Source organism: Choloepus didactylus, chromosome 4, assembly GCF_015220235.1.
Source record: "Choloepus didactylus isolate mChoDid1 chromosome 4, mChoDid1.pri, whole genome shotgun sequence".
NCBI classification, from domain to species: Eukaryota; Metazoa; Chordata; class Mammalia; order Pilosa; family Megalonychidae; genus Choloepus; species Choloepus didactylus.
In genome coordinates, this window is record NC_051310.1 from 39,478,091 (window position 1) to 39,505,464 (window position 27,374).

The following is a 27,374-nucleotide window of genomic DNA, read 5'->3' on the forward strand; positions in this document are numbered from 1 at the left end:
GAAACATATGACAACATGGATGAACCTTGAAGACATAATGCTGAGCGAAATAAGCCAGGCACAAAAAGAGAAATAGTATATGCTACCACTAATGTGAACTTTGAAAAATGTAAAACAAATGGTTTATAATGTAGAATGTAGGGGAACTAGCAGTAGAGAGCAATTAAGGAAGGAGGAACAATAATCCAAGAAGAACAGATAAGCTAACGTTTTGGGGATGCCCAGAAATGACTATGGTCTGTTAATTTCTGATGGATATAGTAGGAACAAGTTCACAGAAATGTTGCTATATTATGTAACTTTCTTGGGGTAAAGTAGGAACATGTTGGAAGTTAAGCAGTTATCTTAGGTTAGTTGTCTTTTTCTTACCCCCTTGTTATGGTCTCTTTGAAATGTTCTTTTATTGTATGTTTGTTTTCTTTTTAACTTTTTTTTTCATACAGTTGATTTAAAAAAGAAGGGAAAGTTAAAAAAAAAAAAAAGAAAAACAAGGAAAAAAAAAAAAAAAGATGTAGTGCCCCCTTGAGGAGCCTGTGGAGAATGCAGGGGTATTCGCCTACCCCACCTCCATGGTTGCTAACATGACCACAGACATAGGGGACTGGTGGTTTGATGGGTTGAGCCCTCTACCATAAGTTTTACCCTTGGGAAGACGGTTGCTGCAAAGGAGAGGCTAGGCCTCCCTATATTTGTGCCTAAGAGTCTCCTCCTGAATGCCTCTTTGTTGCTTAGATGTGGCCCTCTCTCTCTGGCTAAGACAACTTGAAAGGTGAAATCACTGCCCTCCCCCCTACGTGGGATCAGACACCCAGGGGAGTGAATCTCCCTGGCAACGTGGAATATGACTCCCGGGGAGGAATGTAGACCCGGCATCGTGGGACAGAGAACATCTTCTTGACCAAAAGGGGGATGTGAAAGGAAATGAAATAAGCTTCAGTGGCAGAGAGATTCCTAAACGAGCCGAGAGATCACTCTGGTGGGCACTCTTATGCACACTTTAGACAACCCTTTTTAGGTTCTAAAGAATTGGGGTAGCTGGTGGTGGATACCTGAAACTATCAAACTACAACCCAGAACCCATGAATCTCGAAGACAGTTGTATAAAAATGTAGCTTATGAGGGGTGACAATGGGATTGGGAAAGCCATAAGGACCACACTCCACTTTGTCTAGTTTATGGATGGATGTGTAGAAAAGTAGGGGAAGGAAACAAACAGACAAAGGTACCCAGTGTTCTTTTTTACTTCAATTGCTCTTTTTCACTCTAATTATTATTCTTGTTATTTTTGTGTGTGTGCTAATGAAGGTGTCAGGGATTGATTTAGGTGATGAATGTACAACTATGTAATGGTACTGTAAACAATCGAAAGTACAATTTGTTTTGTATGACTGCGTGGTATGTGAATATATCTCAATAAAATGATGATTAAAAAAAATTTAAAAAAAAAATAGATATTAGGTAGAAACTAAGGAAATCTGAATAAAGTATGGACTTCAGTCAAAAGAAAAAAAGACTACTTGCCATACCATACAGTATTTTAGAGGATTTTTTGTTTGGGTGAGAGGGTACAAGTGAGGGGGGGGGGGGTCCATGAAAGCAAATAAACAATGATAAGATATGGCAATACAAAAAAGCAGAAAGCTATAGTGTTAAAGTTAAAATTTCAACCACCAGTAATAAAATGTTTATAAGAATTAGACATGGGAAAATATTAAATTAATAGACAAATGTGAATTAGTGTTCTATCTGTAACCTCATAAGTAAGTTTTATAATTAAATAAAGGCAATTTATCAGTCTACCATCCCACCAAACATCACCCATGGGCTAATAAAAATAACAGGCTGGAAAAAGGGAAACAAGTTTCTAACTCAATTTTCAGTCTTTGTTTATGTAACCTTGGAGAATCTCCATTTGGAAATGGGGATGAAATATCTGTTCTTTCATGTTTGTAAGCTGAAAGTGAAACATGTGAAATGTGGTGGTTCTTAAAAAATAAAGAACTCTATAAAATCAAAATACTCATTACAGTGAAGTTGCATAAGGAGAAAACTCACATACAGACAAAATTTCAATTAAAACTCTGGTTCAAGAAAGTACCAAGTTGGAGCAGACATAGTTTCTCAGAAAGTCAAACCCATCAAGTTATTACTCTGCTATAACATACTGTTGTTTCTTCAGCTGGGCAAGAAATGAAGCAGTTAACATTTAGCAGTCATACTGAATGGGAAACAATACTTTACATACTAGATTATCACTAAGCTTGGCAAGATGTCCCGACCAACTAAAGGAGGAGCACATTCTTATCTCTCATCTCATATATATTCTGCAGCATATGGTCATAAAATTTCTTTCTCCATGTTTATTTGACAAAGCATGTGTAACTGAATTCCAGTAAGCTAAAAGCACTTAACACTGTATTACACTAGCTCAGGAAATCACTGTATTTTCAAGTTTCTTAAAAATACCATATTAAATTAAAAACTGCCAAAGTGTAAGTGGAGTATTCCACAAATTCAACCCTGGTCACAACAACATATAATGTTACAGGAAGTATAACGTTCTTACCTTGTTCTTCACTTCCTTCCTTACAAAGACTAGAGCTCTGGCCCAAACTTAAACTGATATCATCAGAAGTCTTAGCAGTGTCTGTATCTCCTACAAATTTAAGAGAAACACATAAGGACATTTTATTAAAAGTCAAGGCTGTATAGAGTAGAATAACCAAGGAAGGACATCAAGGAGCATGGCAGGTATATATCAACTAAAGCAGTTTTGGTATATCCCAGTTACAATAATGGAAAATGCACTGTACCAAGAAGTATCATGGGGTATCAGACCACGTAATTATTCCCACAGCAGTTCAAAACAAATAATATGGAAAATTTCACAATGTGATGAAGGGGGAACACAATTTAAATCAAGTATACTTCAATATAAGACATATAATTTTATCTATACAATGATTTCAGGAACGATTTTTTATTACATTTGAATGTATGGTATTCAGTTATCTTTATTATAACCAAAAATGAAACAGAAAGTTACAGGAACTTTCAAGTTAGATCACTTCTACCTTTAATAGTTGCTGCTGTTCCAAGACGAGAGGAACCAGATCCAATCTGAAAACATGACATGAAGTAAATAAAACTAATTAAAATGCTAGCTATATGCACTATCTATAAAGACTAGCAAGACTATCAAACAATATTGTATCATCAAAACATGTTATCACACTCACTTTTACCAATATGAAAAGGTACCCATTGGGCATGTTATATCAGAGCCACACAAGCTGTTTGCTGTTACACATGCTGTGTATATATTATGGATATACTGAGATACTGAATCCATCTGCATGCTCAGAATTAATGGAGCTCCCAGGACCAAATGCTTTCAAGCTTAAGCAGCCCATGTCATACATAAAATTATTACCACTTCTTATAACAAAAGCAAAACCATGTGTTGGGTCTATCTAGAACAAACTTAAGACTTTCAGGGTATATAAAAGAAAGGCTTGGAGGACAAAACACATTAACATATGCTATAAAGAACCCCTAAACCTTGCTGTCAAATTATTAGTGTTTCAATATGAAATTTCCTGAGTTCCAGACAAAAAGCAAGTGCTTCTTTGTAAACTGCTAAAATATATTTAATAAGAATATGAAGTTAAGGCATGCACATAAAAAATGAATTTTTAGCACAAATTATAAATAGAAAACTAAAACCTGATTGCTGAATTCTTACTGCTGTTTATATTCAAGACAGTACAACACTAACCTAAAATTTCACAGTCATCATTTATTATAGTACCATAAAAATCATACAAACAATATCATAAATTCCATGAACACATTAAGACAACCAATATCAATAGGATAGTTATTAAATCAACAAGTCTTCTTAATAGTTGCTATAGCCTGTTTGCAAGGGATTCAAAGAAGAAAAAAATAAAAAAAGTCAAGCAAATTCAGCATCTTAGAATAAAATTCAGAGCTTTCATAAAACACTTTATATTCTACCAAGTCTTTCATTAATTCAATTTAACAAGAGTATACAACATGAAAAGTGCCTAAAATATAAGTTAATGTGAACTTTGAAAGGGCGTGGTGGGCTTTCTTGCTCTAAATGGCAATTAACATGAAGGCATACATATGCAAAATTTATCAAGCTGTACACTTAAGATTTGTACACTATTCTGTATATACGTTTTATGACACTAAGAAGTAAAAATACATATACAGGCTGCAACTACTAATAACCTCTTGATGCAGTCAATAAAAATAAGCTTTGCAATATTTTTGAACTGTTTATTAAACATAATTCTAGTAGTTTTTCCTAATTTCCACTCTCAATCATAAAAGGCAGTGCAATTAGTGAGAGAGAAATAAAGAACATTTTACTGCAAAAGAAAATTCCATTCTTATCATTCCCTCTAGACAAGTTATAGAACTAACAAGTTATTTTTATGCTAGAATAATAAACATACAATTTCCCAAACAGAAATTTAAAGCAAATAAACAAACAAAAATACACTGCTCTATGCACACCCTTCTAGGAATTTAAACTTAAAAAAAAAAAAATGAATATGGGTATGGCAGTCAATGTTTACTTAAAACCTCAAAGTGTTCCCTTTAAGTCGCTATTAGTTGAGTATTTTATTACTTGCTGACAAAAGCATTCTTAATTGATACAACGGATTATATTTTATTCCTCATGCTTTTCTGTCTTACTTAAATCTCCCACCAATCCACCAAAAAAATAAAAGAATCATGAATGGACATGAGTAACTATTTACATGCGAAACAAAAGGGGATTGAGTATATAAACTATGGTACATGCAAATAAAAGAAGGCAACACATTCCCCCAAGTGTCACTGTAGAAAAACACTTAACATTCTTTCTTTCATTGATGGGAATACACAACATGAAAACACATGTTCATGAAATATTCAGTAAACTGAATCAAGTTCCAAAGAGTATGCACACTATCATCTCACTTGTTTAAAACTTTTTTTTATTATGGCATTACGGATGACTTTTGTTTTTATTTTCTTCTTTTTCCTTATCGTCTTTTATTTAAAATGCACACACATTTAGCAAAGGAAAAAACTAAGGGAAAATAAATGTGTCTTTATACATATGTATACATAAGTTTTTAAGTAGTTTGCATAAAATTAAAATAGTCTACTGTTTAGTCTCTTTGATAAGTGCCATAGATAAGGTCTAGGAAAGATTATGGGTGTCAGAGAAGAAAGATGTTGCTTCTGACTAGAGATCAGGCAAGGCCCACCTCCTCCATGAAGCCTTGCTTCCCTAACTAGAAATAATTATTTTCTCCTCTGAAATCATTAGCCCTTTTTCTATACCATTCTTATGGCAGTTATTGCTTTGTATCTTGCGCTCACACTTCCTTGGAACATCTATCATATTTTTAATTTTAGTTACTTTTATCACATCTACAAACTCTTTAAGGATAAGTCCCACTCACCACCCTAGAACAAGTAAAATGCCTTGAATTATATCAAGAACTACAACATTTGAAGACAAGTGGCAAAAAAAAAAAAAAAAAAAAAAAAGTGAGGGTAAGAGAAGGAAAAATACAAAGGAAAAGGAAATGCAAAGTAGAGGACGGAAGGGGAAGAGTAAAGGTAGAAGATGGAAAACATGATAGTAATTGCTAAGACATAGTCATCATGCTCAAGGAGTTCATTAGCTAGTACAGAAAGCATCTAAGTGACCAAACAATTACGATACTGTTTGATAAATACTATGTAATAAAATATGTACAAGAAACAACTATAGGTCTATATCAGTAATATCTCTACTGATACACAAAAAGCCTGCCTCTAAGTCTTCATCTTTCCTACAGGGTAACAATAATTATGTCTACCATTTATTTTGTTATAAATGGTATAAAACTACAACACCAAAATCCAAATGGCTCAGTAGTCTCCAATATTTGCCCATTTTTATTCAACTATTTTAAGGAAAATTCAAATAGATATGTTGTGCATTTATGTGTGCCTGTGCTGTAATTACATTCAAGATGGGACTCCTCCCTATATAAGCAGGGCAAGCTCCAATGGACATGATGCCAAAAGCAGAGAGCCTCCAAAGGTGGCTGGCCACTGCTGTGCCCTTTCACGTGTTCTACTGAAGAAATGAAAAAAGGCATAGCTCTCCAAAAGATATTTGGAAAAATGCAAACTTATTCTCTGGGGTAATCTGACATTTCCTACATTTATCAGTAAGAAGAGAGGCCAGGATCAATCAAGAATATAAAATGTGTAACCATATTTAAGGATTAAGTATTTTCATTCCCTAAAAAGAGACAGAAAAATACAAGGCCAACAAACAAAAAGGACTAAGGATAGTAACACTTTTCTTCAAACCAGCATTGTAAAAACTTAAACTTATAAAAAGTAGAAGTATCATCCTAGTAAATATGATATATCTCACCTTTCTCCACAATGTTCTTTTTTTAAAACTCAGACATCATTTCCCACTCCATCTGCTTATTACAGAAAGATAGGTTTAAGGACCTACTTATTCTATACTACATTCAATCACAAATAAAACTGTTACCAAAAATGCATCTATTTAAATTTAAATCATGAAATACACTCAAATAGTAGCAAATCTTCTGGCCAAGTATGTTAGAAAACAAGACCCTTCTCAAGGTTTTGATTTACAGAATATGGTGTCTCTTTATAACTCTGCTCTTAGATAGTATAGGGCTAACAATGTAGAAGAGTAAAACTCCATGGGACAGTCAGGAGAACTAAGGTCTGCTACTTATTCATTGTTATATGAGGAGCCATTTTTGATTTTAGCACTAAGTTTCTATTATCTATACAGATAAAATAATTAGCAAAAGTCTACTGTGCACAAGGCAATACAGTAGGTAGTGGAGAGGAGAGGAAAATCTACTCTGGAGAAGCTTATAAACTGCTACGTATCATAATACATCAAAAAATAAGTCTAAATAAATACCATAGATAAGTCCCCCGTCTGCAATGGAAAGGGGCAACACAAGGACACTGGAAATCTTGAGGAATGGGGGACAGTTAGCGCAAGAATTGGGGTCAGCCCTGAAAATAAAGAGGACTAAGTCTCTCTCTGGAGTAGAAAGGAAGCAGAGGACAGAAGAGAAGTTTGAACCCACAAACAGCACAGTGTAACACAGGAAGAATGGACAGAGGATCAAGAAAAGTGAGCTCTAGCCTAGACCCATATACAAATCAACTGTTTCTTCTTTTACACAATAAAATGGCTAAAAGAATGACATAAAACCCAGCAATCTAAAGTCCTATTAAAATCCTATTATGAGAAGACCTCTAAATTTTCTCACAAAATTTACTATCCTATGCAAACAGAATATTATTCTAGCTGGGAAAATTGCTTGCTGAGGTGAGCAAGATTAGTGTAGGAGATGTTTGAAAAGAGTTGAGAAGAATTCAATAAGGGTAGTTAATTTAGGATCCATAAGAGAACTGTAGCAGCAAAAGCCCAGCCAAGGTTAGACAGAATGAAAGTACAGCAGGCTATCTCAGCCCAGTTTTGAGATAATAATACTTTCAGAGTTACTATTTTAAGTTAAAGTTACACAGCAGGAAGACATCAAAATTGGCAAAAGCAGATTTGTATTCTACTTCTAGCTCTACCATTAAGATCTTGAGCACTTAATGAAGGTGTCAGGGATTGATTTAGGTGATGAATGTACAACTACGTAATGGTACTGTGAACAATCAAATGTACAATTTGTTTTGTATGACTGCGTGGTATGTGAATATATCTCAATAAAATGAAGATAAAAAAAAAAAAGATCTTGAGCACTGTGCGATTTTGGGCAAGTTACCCAATTTCTTTGCTATGTTTAAGGTAGAGATAACCATAGATATCCATACCTCTCCAACGGGGATGGTGTGAAGTAAATTAGACAGCACAAGCTAGGAGCTAAGATTCATAAGGACACTGCCCACAACTGTCTTGATCACAACTATATCCCCAAGCAATGAGCATGTTAGCACAGGCTCAGCAAAAATATACTTCATGTGGAAAGTCAGTTAAAAATAAGAATATAAATAAACCATCAAAAAATGATTGATCAGAAAGATAAGTCCATACATCAACTGACTGTTACAGAAATGAGAATACCCAGGACCACCATTAGGAGGAGGGAAAAAGGCAAACAGCAGCACAGGTTCCTACCTGATTGCCTGGATCTAGACCAGCATAGGAATTTCTTGAACTGCAACCAACTGGGGGTGTGGCCTCTCGAATGAACTCAGACATTTCAATCCCTCCACCAGGATCACTGTGGGGAAAAAAATGAGATTGAGAATAACTCATAATTTTGACAGCAATGGTTTTCTCTCTTTTTTTTTAAGGTTATTACACTTTTTTCTAGAAAACTGTGAGGTTCTGATTTCTAATAGAGCAAAGAGCTAAAAATATATATATATATATTTAGTATACTATATATATATATATAGTACCGATTGCTCATTCTTCACTTATAAGTCTAATAATTAGAACTATTTTATAACCATGTCACTACTCAAAAAAATTCAGACTCTTATCCCAAACTGTCTACACTTAATCCAACATTAGAAATTGGTCTTAATTACAAGTATAGCATACTAAGTATTTTATGATATGTGTCATCAAACCACTCTATTAGGGGAATGTTTTGCCTTTTGTTTCCCAAGAGCAAAGAGAAATGGGCCAATTATAAACACAGAAAGTAATGAGATATAACACTATCCAATCTCTCTCAGAGCATACATTCTGACTAAGCAGCATGACACAAAGCGGAACATAACAGAACAGTCATTCTAATCAAGTGTTTAGCAACCGTATTTTTTACATTAACAGAATTTAGCTGGGACACTAACTTGTTTTACAGGACTGGAAACCTAAGATTTTAGATTGGTGTGTGATGAGTTAGAAGGCATAAGTTAAAAAAAGTAAAATGATGTTATATAGTAATAACAGGTATTAGAAAGACAAGAGAGGAAAGTGCTAAGTTCAAAGAGCTGGGAAAGCACAGTGATAGTACTTAAAGTTAACAGGAACTCTAGAATTAGGGAAAAAAGATCACACCAAATTATAACAAACTTAGAAAATGCTATAATAAATCCATTAGGAACACAACTTTTAGAACAACTCAGGTCTAAAAATTATAGTCTTATTTTTCAGTAGAAGTATTTTACTCATTTTACCTGGTATACACACAGTAAGCCCTCTTTTTTAGCTATTATTATCAGGATTAAAGCTCTACTATATATGCTGGATATTATAATGGATATAAACTATCTTGCCATCCAGTATCTAATTAAACCTACTGGTGGAAAAAAAAAGCAAATCAATTTTTCTCTGATGAACTGTTTCATCCCAAATGGTTTTGAGTAATATTGACCCCACTCTCAAATTTAGGGGTAGGTTCCATTGGGCAAAGTCAATCTGCATATCCCATACCTCTGATTACAGAATTTAAGTCTCAAATAAGCACATCACCCAACTCAGGCAGTATGAATCAGACCAGGAGTGTTCTATTGTTGACACAGCAAGTTCTCTATTTCTGCTGGTCTTGATGCTGAGAAGACTTAAGGCTTGGAGCTGCTGCAGTCATGTCACAACCATGAGGGGACAGCCTGTCTAAAAAGGTGACTAATGGAAAAGAAAAGAGCCTGGCTGAAAGAAGGGAAGCAAGGTCATGAAGAGATTATTTGAAGTCCCACATACTGCTCCACCTAAAGACATCCCTCACATGTAGACTTTTCAGTAATATGAGCCATAAATTTCCTTAAGCCTGTTTGGGTTGGTTATTATGATAGCTGCAATCAAAAGAATTTGCTTACAAGCATAGCTTCTATTTAAGGAATTCTAGTGTGTTTTTATTACTAATGGTCTCATAACTATAAAGTTTGCTTAATGGGTTCCTAACCCTAGAGCAATTGACCCTAGTTAGCTAACTCATGTTCAGTAAGGAAAGAAAGCTTTCTAACTTGCTATCCATTTACAAAATAGAACACAGTGATAGCCAATTCAGAGTATAAATTCCCATGTGTGAGAAAAATGGAATAGGTTCATTCCATTATTGGCTGCTTTGTTTTTACTTATACAAGCTACATAGGCCAGAATGAGAATTATTCTTCTGAACTGGAAAAACCTCAAGTGCGTACATAGAGATAGCTATCACCATAGTGAATTAGTGATGAGTAATATAACCAGCAATATACTGTTATCTCCACTGGAATGCATTCTCTTAGATTCTATAGAATCAGAAAAAGTAGGTGTGGTGGATTGAACTGTGTACCCCAGTTTGGACATGTTCTTGGTCTTGGACCACATTCTGATGGGTGTGGATCCATTGTAAATAAGATCTCTTCAAGATGTTACTTCTATTAAGGTGTGGTCTAACGAAATCAAGAAGGGCTTTAATAGAGATTACTGGAGCTCTTTGTAAGCAGAGTGAAAGTCAGACTTAGAGATGCCACCATGTGCACTGCCATGTGACAAAAAAGCCAAAGGCCAACGATCACCAGCAGCCCACCAACCCCAGAATGCCAGTCTTTGGGAAAAATGCATCATCTTGCTGACGCCTTGATTTTTTACTTCTAGCCTCAAAACCGGGACCCAATATATTCCCATTGTTTAACCCTACTCATTGTATGGTAATTACTTTAGCAGCTAGGAAACTAAAATAGGAAGACAAGATAAAATTAAGGAATAAAAACCATAACACCACAGAAAGGACAGAATGTCCTCATCATGCCTAGGTTTTTTTTTTTTTCCTCCCCAAATATGTAACAGATTTATTGACATATAATTCACACACCACATGATTCACCCAATTAAAGTATTCAGTTGATGAGCAACCTTGCCTGGTCATATATGTCACTTCTGATAACAAATCAGAATGATTACAATCTGAACATACGGTATTATTGTTAGTAATAAATAAAAACAAATATTTACTGAGAATTTATTACATTCCAGAGCTTTATTTGCATTTTCTCCTGAACTCGTCTCTAAAGCCTATAACATAAATATTATCTTCATTTTATGGGTGAAAAAACTGAAAAGCAAGGGGTATAAAAACTTACTTAAAGTCTCAGAGGAATGAACAACATAAACTGAGTCACTGATACAGCTATTAACTACCAAAGATCATGAAACAGGTTCCATTTGCTGCTAGTTATTACAGGGAAAGCCTTTCTTTCACGAGTTTTAAAGAAGGCTTTCACACATTACGGAAATAACCCACTGAGTACAGGTGGGAGGTGAGGCTACAAATATTACTTACCTAGGCTATCATATTTATTATTTCTTTTTCTTTTCTTTATTTTTTTCACACACCTGAATGTAGGAGCTCACAACCAGTAAGGAATGACAGAAGATTTGAACTCGAGGTCTGTAAATTCCAAAATCCATTTTCTTTTAACAAGGCACACCCACTCCTTTCAGCAACTAGGCAATGAAGTTCTATTACCACTTCAAAAATGAAAGTAAAGATCACTATCTTTATAGCAGGATTTCTAAACCTTGGCACTACAGACATTTGGGGCAGGATAATTCTTTATTGTAGAAGGCTATCCTGGGCATTACAAGATGTTTAGAAGCATCCCTGGCCTCTCCTCACTAGATGCCAGCAGCACTCTCCCCAGCTGTGACAACCAAAAGTGTCTCCAGACATTACCAGTTGTCCCTTGGGAGGAAAAATCACCCCTAGTTGAGAACGAACAATCTAGAACTAATGGTCAGTTGTCAACATCCAGAGATGAAGGACAAAAGGGGACAGCATCTTTTACAAAAAATCCTCAAGCAAAATATCTTTCTCTTTCTCTTCTCCATAAATTCAGAGGTAAAATTTTTAGCCAAGCTATAGACATCTTAATATATATATATATATGAACATACAAAACAGCTGAGTAAGAGTTTTCTTTATTAGCAAGACTTGCAGGTGTTGAGCAATAGAGATTTCAGCACATACCTGGAAAGTATAGTAGTTTACAATTCTCACAGAGGCAAAGTGGTCTACTGCAGTAAGCAATACACAATATTCAGGGACTACCTTTATGCCTTAATTTCCCCATCTGTTAAAAAAAAAAAACAACCAGGTACAGGGAAAGGGAGAAAAGCAGCAAGGGTCTAATCTGAATTTTAGAGGAGACTTCACAAACTAATTTGTTGATTATTAGTATCATCAACTGCTAAGGGTTTAATCAGAAATATCACATCACCATTATAGTACTACACGTACAAATCTAACCTAGATTACAATGATGTTCGTAATAGTATGATAGATAAACACAAAGTCCCTAAACAGAATAAATCTTCTTCAGGAAACTTAGCCTAAAATTCACCTGCATATAACTTAAATTGATCCTTCATTTACCATATCCCAAGCATTAGTGCAAGAGAAACAGAGAGGAAATATGGTCTCCAAAATATCTGTATTCCAATTCTAAAACTCAATGCACAAACTTCCTCTACTGAAGCATTAGAAATGTAATACAGAGATTAATGACTTTCACTCTTTCCCTAAGATAAAGATTTAAATTGAAGAACACAAACATTTTTGGATTGCTATACCACATCAAAAAGAGACCAATGAAAGCCATAAAGTTCAAACAGTTCTACTACGTTCACTCAATTCATTCATGGAACAAATTGACAGCTTTAAAGTACCAAGCACAGTGACAGGCTCTGGAAATAAAAGTATCTATCTTTTTGTTCATTTCTTTTCCTCAGAACGGAACACGAGATTCACAAGTGGGAGGACGGCTGAAAGAAGATAACAAAAACCTACAAGAAATACCTTATTTAATGGTTAAAACTTAAAAACATGATTTTTAAGATTAGAAAAAAAGACAAGGATGTCCAACAATAGTATTTCAATTTAATCACAAAACTAGAAGTCATAGCCAGCAATAAAGTAAAACAAGTACAAGGGCTAGAAAGGAAGAAAAAAAACCGTCATCTTTTATAGAAAATCAAGAAATAGCCTATAGATAAAGTATATATAATCTATAGAAAAGGAATTTAGAAAAAGTTGCTGGATACAAAGCAAACTGCTCTATTATTTGAGGGAAAAACAAAATGCAATCATAAAAAACAATTTTACAATGGCAGAAAAACTAAACAATAGTTTAATAAATCTGACAAAAGACAGGTAAGCCTTTTAATGGAAGAAATGATAAAACTTTTCTGAAAGACATTAAAGAAGACTAAGGAGAGATTCAATGCTGTAAAGGGATCAGTTCTCACCAGATGGGTCTAACAAAGACAACATAATTCCAATAAAAAAAATCAAGTTCTTGAAGGTCTTGCCTAACAGATCCTAAAATTTTTATTAAAGAAGAAAGGGCAAAGAATAACAAAGTCACTCCTGAAAAAGAACAAAGTAGTCATTTTATATAAAGCAAGTACTTAGGATAGTGTGGTAATAGCACAGGCTCAGGCATAAAGGCAACAAGACCAACAGAACAGAAAAGAGAGCCCAAAAATATACCATCACATATGGAACTTCATTTATGACAGAGAATACTGTAGAACATCAGTGAAAAGACAGTATGTTTAACAAATACTTGGAAAATCATTTATTCATATAAGAAAAAAATAAGTCTGGAATCTCTGACACCACAGACTAAAAAAATTTCATGTAGAATTGAAATGAAAAAGAAAAAACCATGAAACTTTTCAAAGACAACACAGAGAAAATCATTCTGATCTCTGAGTAGGAAATAATTTCTTTAACAAGACACAACACACCAACTATAAAAAATGATAAATTTGATCATATTATATTTAAGAATGTATGGAAATCATAAGATACCTTAGGGAAATTGAAATGACAAGCCACAAACTGGGAGAAGATATATGTAACATATACAACCCATAAAGGGTAATAGTGAGAATATATAAATAACTTAAATTAATCAATAGAAAAAAGACAATTCCAAAGAAAAATGAAACAGGATTTAAATAGGCATTTAAAAGAACAGAAAACCTAAATGGACCATAAAATGTAAGATGCTCAACCTCATTGGTAATCAGAAATGTTAACTAACAGTCACAATGAGATACATGTTACACTTACCTCATTAGCAAATGTTTAAAGTTTAACAATATCAAATATTGATGATGAAGTGGAACAAAAGACTTTCATATGCTATTTCATATGCCATCACACAATCATTCTGACAAACAACTTGGAATTACCTTATTAAACTGAACATGAAAATGCCCTATATATACAGTATAGATATACATGTGTACCAGGAGACACATACAATAATGTGCTATAGAACAAAAAATTAAAAATAATATGAATGCCAATAAGAAGAAAAACAGATAAATAAATTGGGGTGTATTCCGCTAGTTGCAGACTATACAGAGATGAATATGAATGAACTATAGGCAGAAATAGCAACATAGGTGAGTCTCCAAAATACAATAATCTGAGCAAAAAAATTTTCCTCATAGGGAAATGCATAGAGTATGATTCTCTTTAGGATGTCCTAAAGCAGACAAAGGTAAATAATATGTATGTTTAGGAACACTTACAAAGATTGTACAATAATAAAGAAAAGCAAGGGAATTATTAATATAAAATTGAAGATAATGGTTACTCCTAAAAAGGAAAAGAATGAAATGAAATGGAAAGGGTTACATGGGAGCTTGTATGATACTTCGTAATGTCCTGTTTCTTAAGCTGCATGGTAGGTAATTAATTATTTACTTTATTACTATTATCTAAATATACTTTTTGGAATATATGTATTTCACAATAAAATTTTTTTTAAAACTAACAGAATTCAATTACAGGAGCAATTAGAAACACTATATCTGAAAACAAGCAGCACTAATAATTATCGAGTGGTTATCATGTGTTAGGAATTGTTCTAAGTGCTTTATATATATTATCTCATTTATTCCTTATGATAATCCTATGAGATAGTACTGTTATTCTCTCTTCATTCATATAAGGAAACCAAGCCATAAAAAGCTTAAGTAATCTCCCCAAGATTGCACAGTTAGCAAGAGATTCAAGCCCAGGCAGACTAAGTACACAGTCCACATTCAGTTTTCTTATCCATTTTACAAGGGTGCCATACATTTCTTAAAAGACTTAAGAAATGTGCAAAATCCATTTATAAAAATCGGTAATTTTATGAGAGACATAAAAGATAAGTGAACAGATGGATATATACAACAGGTTCTTTGATGAGAACACTTCTTGTTTTAAAGGTGGAAGTCCTCTCCAAATTTAATACAATTATCATCAAAATTCTAATGGAATTTTTTTGGAGAATGAATACACAGGGGGATGCTTCAAAAAAGCCTAAGTTAAGTATATGCATGAGAATAAAAACGATAACTCTGGAAAAAAGTACTGATTCACATTATTTTGAGGGATTCTTACTGCTAAATATTAAGCATATTATAAAACTACTATGATAAAAACAATATTGATATAGAAAGGAAGAAAAAGATTAACGGGGTAGAAAATGAAACAAAGAAACTGACAAAATTATATATTAAGTAAGTCACAGGAAAGAAATAGCATTTTTAATGACTGGGGAAATATGCATTATTCAATGAGTGGTGTAGGGACAACTGCCTAGTAAACCTAAAAAAAATAAGTCAGAGTGTATTCAGATTGACTACAATTTAAAAGTAAAATATACTGAAATTAGATATAAAAATACTGAAATTAGATAAAGATGAATATATAATTTGGGGGAAGGAAAGATCTTACAAAACTTGATATCAAAGGCAGAAATAAATAATGATAAAACACACCACAAAAAATATATTGTGGCTTATAAACAGGTAGATGAATAAAATGGCATAAACTGAGGAAAACTATTTGACACAGAAGACAGAGTTAATATCCTTCATAAATATCTTCTCCAAATCAAAAACTAACCACCAATAGAAAAACATAAAATTTTAAAAATAACAAACATAAATAGCAGTAACACAAGAAAAATATCTCTATTTCACTAGTAATCCAAATACCAAAAAATTAAACAATGAGATATCACAGTTTTCCCAAAGTACTAAATACTCAGTGTTGTCAAAAGTGCAAAAAAACAGAGGGGCTCAGCCTTCTGGTCACAGTAATTAAATGGTAAAAACTTTAGAATTTAGCAATATATATATAGAAACACTTAAAATTGTGTGTAGCTTTTCTAGTAATTCTACCTCTGATACATTATAGTAAGAAATTTAACCATGTTCCTTCAAACTATAAATTTGTAACCAAATAAACCCTCTTGATTCAAAAAACAATGTAACCATGTTTAAATGATTTTTAAAATTCAAGCATCAGGGATGATGTAATGCTTAATAACACTGAGCACGTATCAGTGCCAGGTACTGTTTAAGGACCTACGAATATAGTGGCTTATAAGAAAATCAAGGCTCCTGTCTTTGGGAAGCTTACAAATGCAAATAAATGATTAGGATAATTTTAGATACTCATTAATGATATGAACAAAATTATTATAGGGTAAAATATTTGTTCATTGAACAATCAAGGTAATAATGTAAGGGAGGGAGAAAAATGAAAAGTGGTAAAGAAGGGCATTCAATGTACTAGAAAATACACATACATAAACTCTACTTACATGCATACATGCTCTTCATTATACAATTTATTTTTGGGTAGTTGAAATATTTCATATTATACTTTGTAGGAACATGGCATAGTGGTTAAAAGAATAGATTCCAAGCCTAACTGCCTGGATTATTTGATCCTTCTCACCTTAGTTTCCATATCTGTAGATCAGGGATAACAACAACATCTACCTCACAGAACTGTTTTGAGGATTGAATGAGCTTATACACGACAAGTATTCATGTAGCAATTGTTTTTTAAGTTATATTAGTAGCACCTATTATTTCTATAAAGTTGCAAGAAACTTTTGACTATGAATAAAGTAGATGCCTCTCTCAGAAAGAGAAAGTGGGTGGGACCGAGGTAATGGGATAGAAAGTGTCTGTGAAAGATGAGGAGAATCTGTTAGCCAGGATAGCAGTGAAAGCCTCCAGGAGGAGGTTACATCTCCACAGAGTTGAATCCTAAGAATTCAGTCAGGCAAAGATGTAGAAAAGGAACCACTAAGTTTCTAAGGTAGGAATATAAAATCGAAGGATATTAACATTAGATTAAGTAAAAAATGCAGAGTATAAATATCAAGTAAAATATTATCACAATTTGCTTAATATATATATCTTGAATACATTTTATTTATGTGTAAATAAAAAATGAAATGCTAAGATTTATAAGCCGTGCTGTATTATTTATTTAGGCTGGTTTTCATCTGTTTTGGCCTTTGGTGTGAATAATTACCTTATGGTAGCACGTTGTTCTAAAGTTATTTAGTAACAAGACCAAGGGTATTGATTTGATCCTCAAATATGCCAGTTAGCTTTGCTCTTGTCTAAAATTACAATCTGTAATTCTCATTGTATCCACAGTGGTAAAATCCAATATTACCTTAAGATCACATAGAGAGAACAGGTAGAATACAACAATCACATCGTTACACACACACAAATCTACAAACTAAGGAACACCGTTTTCCTTACCTTGGTTCATTGCTATCTTTTCTCCTGGTTGAACAGTTGCCTTGTTCAGCTTTGGCTGGCTGATCTGAGAACTCATTTGCACTCCTATCTACAACTTCTCCAGCATCCAGAGCTCTGTGTAGTCGATAGTTAACCATCTTCAGAACAATGAAAACAGCAGCTATCACAGGACAATAAACTGCTACTATAATCATGGAAGAAGGAAGGGCCTTTAAGGAAAGAAAATAAGCATATGCTTTTTAAAATATTTACATTTTATTAAAATAGAGAAATCGGTAACTAAAACACATTCATACAAAACACCAATTACATTACTATCACCAAGTTACAAAAGTCTAAAAGTCTGCACTAGCCAGTACAGTAGCCACTAGGTATACATGGCTTTTGAACACCTGAAATGTGGCCAGTCTAAATTAAGACATGAAGTGAGTATTAAAAAACAATGGATTTCAAGGATTCAGCAGGAAGAAAGCAATAAAATATAACAACAATTTTTATAATGATTACATGTTGAAAAGATAATGTTTAGAATATACTGGGTTAAATAAAATATATTAAAATTAATTTCACCTATTTCTTTTTACTTATTTTAATGTGGCTGCTAGAAAATTTTAAATTACATGGGTGGCTTGCCATTATATGTCCACTGGACAGCAGTGGTATATAGTCCACACCAAACAGCTTACTATGAAATGACTAAAGAGCTAAGGTGTCACATTACATGATTCAAGAATGTCAGGCTTGTGACCCAAATGCACATAATGCCTGTTTAGGTGCTCTCTGCATTTTTTTCAGGATATTAACATTCTTTATATTCTAAAAAATTACAAGTTAAAATTGTCATGAGAATAACCTTGAAATTGACTGTAAAACCAGATAAGACATAGAAAATATGCAAAACCCAATTTTATTTTAAAATACTTAAAAAAACTGTAGCCTGTCAACTAAAAAAAATAAAAAACACAACAGAATCAAGCAATAAATAAATTGAAATAATTCAGTGAATCAACCGGGGTGTGAGAATCAGAGACCCATCACTTGAGGGTTTAGTGAGGTAGAACTTGATTATAGAGGTAGCAGGCTCGGAGACCACCCCCCTTTGAAGGCATGGCCTTGGCATCACCCTTGTCAAAGTCAATAGGAACTAGGTTCACTTTATCCCCATTTTCATAAGAAAACCACCCTGTAGCTCTAGACCCCACATATTTTTATAAAATGTAACCTCAGGCATCTGAGAATATAATCCCAAATTTTCCTGGAAAAGTAACCTCCAACTGCTCAAGATGATAAACTTTTGTTTCCTTGGGGTCTTTAATCCCAGGCAGATTAAAAATATAGATACTATAAAAGTAATTTTAAAATAAAAGTTATTTCAAAGGGAGAATGAGGGAAAGATTGCAGGCTGGAATTGGGGTGGAAAAGGTAAATCAAGCACACAGTTTAATACCTTTGCATGAGATCTGGGCATAATCGGCAAATAGATTTGGTATTTTTAAATACAAAACCATGCGTATTAGAGTACCTAACACTAAATTTTGATTCCAATTTAAAATGTTATTGAATAACTGGTTTAGGCTTATGACTCTAAGTTGAAAATGTATTAAAATTTAATAAAATCTGTAATATCAGATTGAGAAAAGTTAAGTTCTTGGGAAGATCTGTCACACAATCTAAAGTATTTAATAATGAATACTAAATTTAAAAATGCAATTTAAATTTAAGGGAGCACCCTCTTCTCTCCCTCTCTCTCTCTCTCTCTCTCTCTCTATATATATATATATACACACACACACACACCTCTTAAAAACAACTGTTAAAATGTGTTAACTTTATAAACAGCTTAAAGTTAAGTTACAACTAAGTTGTTTAATTTATAGCTTTAGTAAATCTAATATTGACTGCAAAAAAAACAAAACTGCCCTAAATAACCTGTCCTGGGCAAAGTGGCCACCCTTAAGAATACAAGCATGCATGCACACACACACACACACTAGAATTCACAAAAATTTCGAAGTAAACACATGCACACATGTACAAACATGTAAACTGCATAGAGTATTTACAAAACTTCTGTGTTGTTATGTGATGCTGATTTCCATATGAAACGTTCACACAGAACTAGAAATTTGGGGGATCATTTAGTTTAACACCCTCATTTTTAGAAAGGAAATTGAGACCTACTAAATCTGAATGACTTACCCAATATTATCCACATATTTAATAACAAAATTCAATGCTCAGGTGTGACCATGGTTCGTTAATTTTCTTTTGGTATGGTAGGAGCATATTGGAAGGAATTAAGTTATTTCAGGATATCTGTTTTTCCCATTGCTTTGTTTTGTTTTGTTTGGAAATGTTTTTTATTTGATAAAAAAAGTAATTTTAAATTAAAAAAAAAATTAAGTCAGGCTTCTTGATACCTATTTCACTGCACCTTTTACTATAACACTATGTTACCACTTCCATTTTTAAATGTAAAGTGACAATGAAATATAAATCAGAGTTCCATCCTAATTCACCATAGTCCATATTAAGATAAAAATGACTGATTATAGTAAGTGGATAGAAAGGCAACAACCCCAACATTATTACTCAGAGGGAAGACAAAATACTAATGGCCCCTCCAAATGGGGAAACAAAAAAGAGAAAAAATAGAATGGTGTAAAGTATTTGCCACTACACAAAGAGTGAAAGAAAAGATTATGAATGCTTAAAACAGATCTAAATGAACTGACTCCTCCTACTATTATATTGCTAAGCATAGTGGATAACTGAATGCCAAGAAACACATTAAAATATGCATGAGTTATATAAAAAGTAGAGAATTTCTTTTTTTAAAAATATTGAACATTTAAAAGACTGAAAACAAAAATAATTTAAGTGACCATTTCATATTGGAAAGGAGTTCCATATGAATAACAATTGTACTTTCTACTTAAATTACAAGAGTTACCCATTTAACTGGGGGAAGGAAAACAAACAAACAAACAAAAAAGGCACCCAGTGTTCTTTTTCCTTTAATTGCTCTTTTTCACTTTAATTTTTATTCTTGTTATTTGTGTGTGTGTGTGGTAATGAAAGTGTCAGGGATTGATTTTGGTGATGAATGCACAACTATGTGGTGGTACTGTGAACAAGTGAATGTATGCTTTGTTTTGTATGACTGCATGGTATGTGAATATCTCTCAACAAAATGAATTTTAAAAAAAAGTTATCCATTTATTGTACACTATGTGGTTTAAATGCTTAAGCTGTGTCAGTAGTTACCCTTGAGGTTTCTAGATAACTAAGGACAGAGGTGCTGTAATAGTTTCACTTTTCCCAAAAGGGATAAAAGTGAATAGAAACACACTGGGCTGTTTTGTGACTTTGTTTAAACTTTCTCCCTGTTCTACCTGCATTACTTCATTGGGCTCTGAAATGAAGACAATATCAATGGATCATAAACATCCCATAATAGCGATTAAATAATAATACAAGAAATTTTTAAATGGTGTCTACCTTTACCTGGTTTCAATAGTCCTCAAAAATCAAACACCAAGAAACTAGAAACTAGTTAGGTCACCTATTCTTCATTTTCACAGATTATATACCAAAAGAACAAACAGAGTGGTATTTACTATTTATGTTTATATTTTATCCAGTTAGACTTAATCAATGCCATGTCTTCACACAAATCATATTTTCAAAGACAATCAGAACTCTATATAGCAACAAGCAGCATCTCATGGGAAAGCAGGTTTTTTCTGAAGAAAAAAAATTTTAGAAGATTAAATTGCTTATTTTTCTGTTAAAGATATAATCTTTGAATCCCATTCAACAACCAATTTCTAAATTAAAATCTCTATTTTTATCTTCCTAGCAAGCACTTATTGACTTAATGTTAATTATGTTCCATTACAACCAATATTTTAAAAGTACTAATATTTCCAGAAGGGTATTTTTCATCTCCTTGGGTTATAATATTTTATATACTGTATTTTATTATACATGTCATCTTCAAATTAGTGCTGATGCAAGCAAGTACATTAACTTCTCTCTGGTAACAAATGCCAATCTGTTTTATCTTTACATAAAGGTCTGCCTGTAAGTATCAACTGTTTAAATGGAAAGCCTGATTTTACTTCTTTCCTCAAATACCAAAAACAATGGACAGTGGAGAATGAAAATGGTAAAGTTGGTTGTGTAATACTGACAGACAAATCAGGCACTCATTAAACGAGAAAGGTCACAACATTGCAAGTTCAAGAATAAAGGCCTGCAGAGTTGCTGCAGGTTTCAAGCAGCTCTTCTTATATATCTTACGTATCTTATATTTCTACATATTATATATCAAAAAGTTACAAAATCAAAGCAGATAAGCTGTGTGTTTTTCAGTTCTTCATGTTATGACTAATATCCTATGCTATGATTAATATCCTGATTTTTGGAATTTGCTTATTGCATAGTTATATTCAAGTATACAAATGAGTTCAGTCAGATATCAGTGGCCTGTAATTTAAAAGTTAACAGAATGGCAGGCATCACACAACTGAGGTCAAGATGCGGAAAAATTTTTAACAAATCTCTTAAAACACCCATCATTAAAGCAAGATACCATGTATACTTGGTGTTTTTTTCCATTATTGCAACTACCTCATTATTTAAGGCAGTGTTTACCAAACTTTTGATATCACAGACTTAATGGGCATTCAGCAAACATGTTAACTATTTTAAGTGACAATTCATCACATTTTTGGTAAAAATTCATCACATTTTAATTTCTTAAATGGACAGATGGATTAAAGACTTAAATGTAAAGAGCAAAGCGTTAAAACTTTCAGAAGAAATGTAAGAGAATATCTTTATGACAGGATATGGAAGATTTCTTAAGTATGACTTTCAAAGCACACACATCATAAAAGGAATGATGATTCAACGGCATTAAAATTAAGAATTTCTGCTCATTGAGACACTATAAATTGAGTAAATGACAAGTCACAAATGGGGGAAAGACACATTAAAACATGTATCACCAACAAGGATTAACTATATATATGTATGTATCACACGAAAGAACTCCTTCGAATTCATTAACAAAAAGGAAAACAAAGCAATGAAAAAATGGATGAAAGACCTTACAGAGAAAATGTGTCCAATAAAAACAACATAAGAAAAACATGCTCAACTTCATCAGTAATGAGGAAAATACTATTTAGAACCACAAGAATTTCTTTAACACCCATCCATATGGACAAATATTATGAAATCAGATGAAAATTTAGTGGACCAGAACTGTTCTAAACTGCTAGTAGAAATATAAACCGATATCTCAGTCAAGACCCAGCAATTCCACTCCTAAGCAGAAAACTGAGAGAATCTATTACACATGGAGCACTAGCAGACGTGTACCAAAAAATGGGAAAACCCAATTACAAATCAACCAAGAAAATGGAAAATTGGAGAATACTGACCAACTGAATATAATACAGCAGTGGAAACTACAATTATATGCAGCAAGACAGGCAAATTGTTTAAATAAAATATATTATACTCCAAACATAAATTTTACACTTTTCTATATCTTGATTTTGTTTGCAATGAGTACGTACTTTAAAATTTTTTAAAAAGAGCTAAAACATTAATAGTAATAAAAATATTTCATATTAAACAGAGAACATATTAACTGTCATCTTTTACAAAGGAATACATACGTATCTCAATAACGGACTTAGCCTTCAAGTTCCACATCAAGGCAGTTTCTTACCTTACTCCTTATTTCCAAGAATTTAAAAAAAATCTTAACTCTCAATTATACATCACTGGAAATGGAACAGCAGGAAGCATTAACAACTCCTAAATACTCATATCAAATATAAACCCCCAAATTGCAGTAAGCCTCATTACTGAGATCTGCATTTGGATGTTTTTAATAAGATCATCCCTCTCTTAAAAACTGGATAGATGAATACCTCACCTTGTCTTCTCTTCAGAGAGGAAAGAAAATCAAATGTTGAGAAACAAGCTGGAAGACTGAGCCACTAACATCACTGTTTAGTTTTCTTAAATTCTGACAGTCAATCCTTAACATAAACAATTGTGGTATTTCAGCCATAGATACAAGTTATTCAAGATAATATTACTGATGGGACCCTTGAGAAAGCACTTGTAATCATACAAATGATTATAACTAGAATTATCACAATCATGAAATAATCTTATCTTACTTTTCATTTCAAAAACTCCAGTGAATAATTCCCTCTTCTGACTAACACACAGTGTGGTAGAAAAAAACAACTGTTCACACAATACAGGCATACCTTTGAGACACTGCAGGTTCAGTTCCAGACCACTGCAATAAAGCAAGTCGCACAAATTTTTTTGTTTCCCAGTACATATAAAAGTTATGCTTACACTATACTGTAACCTATTAAGTGTGCAACAGCCTTATGACTAAAAATCAATGTACATACCTTAATTTTAAAAACATTTTATCGCTAAAAAATGCTAACCATAACCCGAGCCTTCAGAGAGTTGTAATCATTTTTGCTGGTGGAGGGTCGTGTCTCCATCTTGATAGCTGCTGACTGATGGTTGCTGAAGGTTGGGGTAGCTGTGGCAATGTCTTAAAATAAGACAACAATAAAGTTTGCTACATTGATTGACACTTACATTCACAAAAGATTTTTCTCTAGCATGCGATGCTGTTTAATAGCATTTTATCCACAGTAGAAGAGTTACTCCTCTCTTAAGTACTAAGACTTGAAAGTTGAAATTACTCCTAGATCCATAGGCTGCAGGCAGGAAAACAGCATTCATCTCATTGCACATCTTCATCAGAGCTCTTGAGTGGCCAGATGTAATGTCAACGAGCAGTAATATTTTGAAAGGAATCTTTTATTCTGAGCAGGTCTCGACAGTGGGTTTAAAATATTCAGTAAACCATGCTGTAAACAGATGTGCTGTCATCTAGGCTTTGGTGTTTCATTTAGAGAGCACAGGCAAAGTAGATTTAGCATACTTCATTTTTTTTTTTTTTAATCATCATTTTATTGAGATATATTCACATACCACGCAGTCATACAAAACAAATTGTACTTTCGATTGTTTACAGTACCATTACATAGTTGTACATTCATCACCTAAATCAATCCCTGACACCTTCATTAGCACACACACAAAAATAACAAGAATAATAATTAGAGTGAAAAAGAGCAATTGAAGTAAAAAAGAACACTGGGTACCTTTGTCTGTTTGTTTGCTTCCCCTACTTTTCTACACATCCATCCATAAACTAGACAAAGTGGAGTTTGGTCCTTATGGCATTCCCAATCCCACTGTCACCCCTCATAAGCTACATTTTTATACAACTGTCTTCGAGATTCATGGGTTCTGGGTTGTAGTTTAATAGTTTCAGGTATCCACCACCAGCTACCCCAATTCTTTAGAACCTAAAAAGGGTTGTCTAAAGTGTGCGTAAGAGTGCCCACCAGAGTGATCTCTCGGCTCGTTTTGGAATCTCTCTGCCACTGAAGCTTATTTCATTTCCTTTCACATCCCCCTTTTGGTCAAGAAGATGTTCTCCGTCCCACGATGCCGGGTCTACATTCCTCCCCGGGAGTCATATTCCACGTTGCCAGGGAGATTCACTTCCCTGGGTGTCTGATCCCACGTAGGGGGGAGGGCAGTGATTTCACCTTTCAAGTTGGCTTAGCCAGAGAGAGAGGGCCACATCTGAGCAACAAAGAGGCATTCAGGAGGAGACTCTTAGGCACAAATACAGGGAGGCCTAGCCTCTCCTTTGCAGCAACCGTCTTCCCAAGGGTAAAACTTATGGTAGAGGGCTCAACCCATCAAACCACCAGTCCCCTATGTCTGTGGTCATGTTAGCAACCATGGAGGTGGGGTAGGCGAATACCCCTGCATTCTCCACAGGCTCCTCAAGGGGGCACTACATCTTTTTTTTTTTTTCTTTGTTTGTCTTTTTTCTTTTTTTTCTTTTTTTTAACTTTCCCTTCTTTTTTAAATCAACTGTATGAAAAAAAAAGTTAAAAAGAAAACAAACATACAATAAAAGAACATTTCAAAGAGACCATAACAAGGGAGTAAGAAAAAGACAACTAACCTAAGATAACTGCTTAACTTCCAACATGTTCCTACTTTACCCCAAGAAAGTTACATAATATAGCAACATTTCAGTGAACTTGTTCCTACTACATCCATCAGAAATTAACAGACCATAGTCATTTCTGGGCATCCCCAGAACGTTAAATAGCTTATCTGTTCTTCTTGGATTATTGTTCCCCCTTCCTTAATTGCTCTCTACTGCTAGTTCCCCTACATTCTACATTATACACCATTTGTTTTACATTTTTCAAAGTTCACATTAGTGGTAGCATATAATATTTCTCTTTTTGTGCCTGGCTTATTTCGCTCAGCATTATGTCTTCAAGGTTCATCCATGTTCTCATATGTTTCACCAGATCGTTCCTTCTTACTGCCGCGTAGTATTCCATCGTGTGTATATACCACATTTTATTTATCCACTCATCTGTTGAAGGACATTTGGGTTGTTTCCATCTCTTGGCAATTGTGAATAATGCTGCTATGAACATTGGCGTGCAGATATCTGTTCGTGTCACTGCTTTCCGATCTTCCGGGTATATACCGAGAACTGCAATCGCTGGATCGAATGGTAGCTCTATATCTAGTTTTCTAAGGAACTGCCAGACTGACTTCCAGAGTGGCTGAACCATTATACAGTCCCACCAACAATGAATGAGAGTTCCAATTTCTCCACATCCCCTCCAGCATTTGTAGTTTCCTGTTTGTTTAATGGCAGCCATTCTAACCGGTGTTAGATGGTATCTCATTGTGGTCTTAATTTGCATCTCTCTAATAGCTAGTGAAGCTGAACATTTTTTCATGTGTTTCTTGGCCATTTGTATTTCCTCTTCAGAGAACTGTCTTTTCATATCTTTTGCCCATTTTATAATTGGGCTGTCTGTACTATTGTCATTGAGTTGTAGGATTTCTTTGTATATGCAAGATATCAGTCTTTTGTCAGATACATGGTTTCCAAAAATTTTTTCCCATTGAGTTGGCTGCCTCTTTACCTTTTTGAGAAATTCCTTTGAGGTGCAGAAACTTCTAAGCTTGAGGAGTTCCCATTTATCTATTTTCTCTTTTGTTGCTTGTGCTTTGGGTGTAAAGTCTAGGAAGTGGCCTCCTAATACAAGGTCTTGAAGATGTTTTCCTACATTATCTTCTAGGAGTTTTATGGTACTTTCTTTTATATTGAGATCTTTGGTCCATTTTGAGTTAATTTTTGTGTAGGGGGTGAGGTAGGGGTCCTCTTTCATTCTTTTGGATATGGATATCCAACTCTCCCAGCCCCATTTGTTGAAAAGACCATTATGGCTCAGTTCGGTGACTTTGGGGGCCTTATCAAAGATCAGTCGGCCATAGATCTGAGGGTCTATCTCTGAATTCTCAATTCGATTCCATTGATCTATATGTCTATCTTTGTGCCAGTACCATGCTGTTTTGGCAACTGTGGCTTTATAATAAGCTTCAAAGTCAGGGAGTGTAAGTCCTCCCACTTCGTTTTTCTTTTTTAGAGTGTCTTTAGCAATTCGAGGCATCTTCCCTTTCCAAATAAATTTGATAACTAGCTTTTCCAAGTCTGCAAAGTAGGTTGTTGGAATTTTGATTGGGATTGCATTGAATCTGTAGATGAGTTTGGGTAGAATTGACATCTTAATGACATTTAGCCTTCCTATCCATG

At 33.9% G+C, this 27,374-nt stretch overlaps 1 protein-coding gene across 12 annotated transcripts in view; it reads right to left on the reverse strand.

The window, feature by feature from the left end:
* PCNX1 (pecanex 1) overlaps window positions 1-27,374 on the reverse strand; it is a 206,691-nt gene that overhangs the window by 146,274 nt on the left and 33,043 nt on the right. For 10 of the 12 annotated variants that reach the window (XM_037832388.1, XM_037832395.1, XM_037832394.1 and 7 more), the window contains exons 2-5: window positions 17,609-17,817; window positions 8,213-8,318; window positions 3,075-3,120; window positions 2,567-2,656 (exon numbers count right to left, since the gene is read on the reverse strand). In XM_037832388.1, coding sequence (XP_037688316.1) covers window positions 2,567-2,656; window positions 3,075-3,120; window positions 8,213-8,318; window positions 17,609-17,817 — 451 coding nt within the window. Of the gene's footprint in view, window positions 1-2,566; window positions 2,657-3,074; window positions 3,121-6,460; window positions 6,516-8,212; window positions 8,319-11,999; window positions 12,103-17,608; window positions 17,818-27,374 lie in introns of those variants that run through there. The other 2 variants (XM_037832398.1, XM_037832399.1) reach the window with 2 other exon arrangements.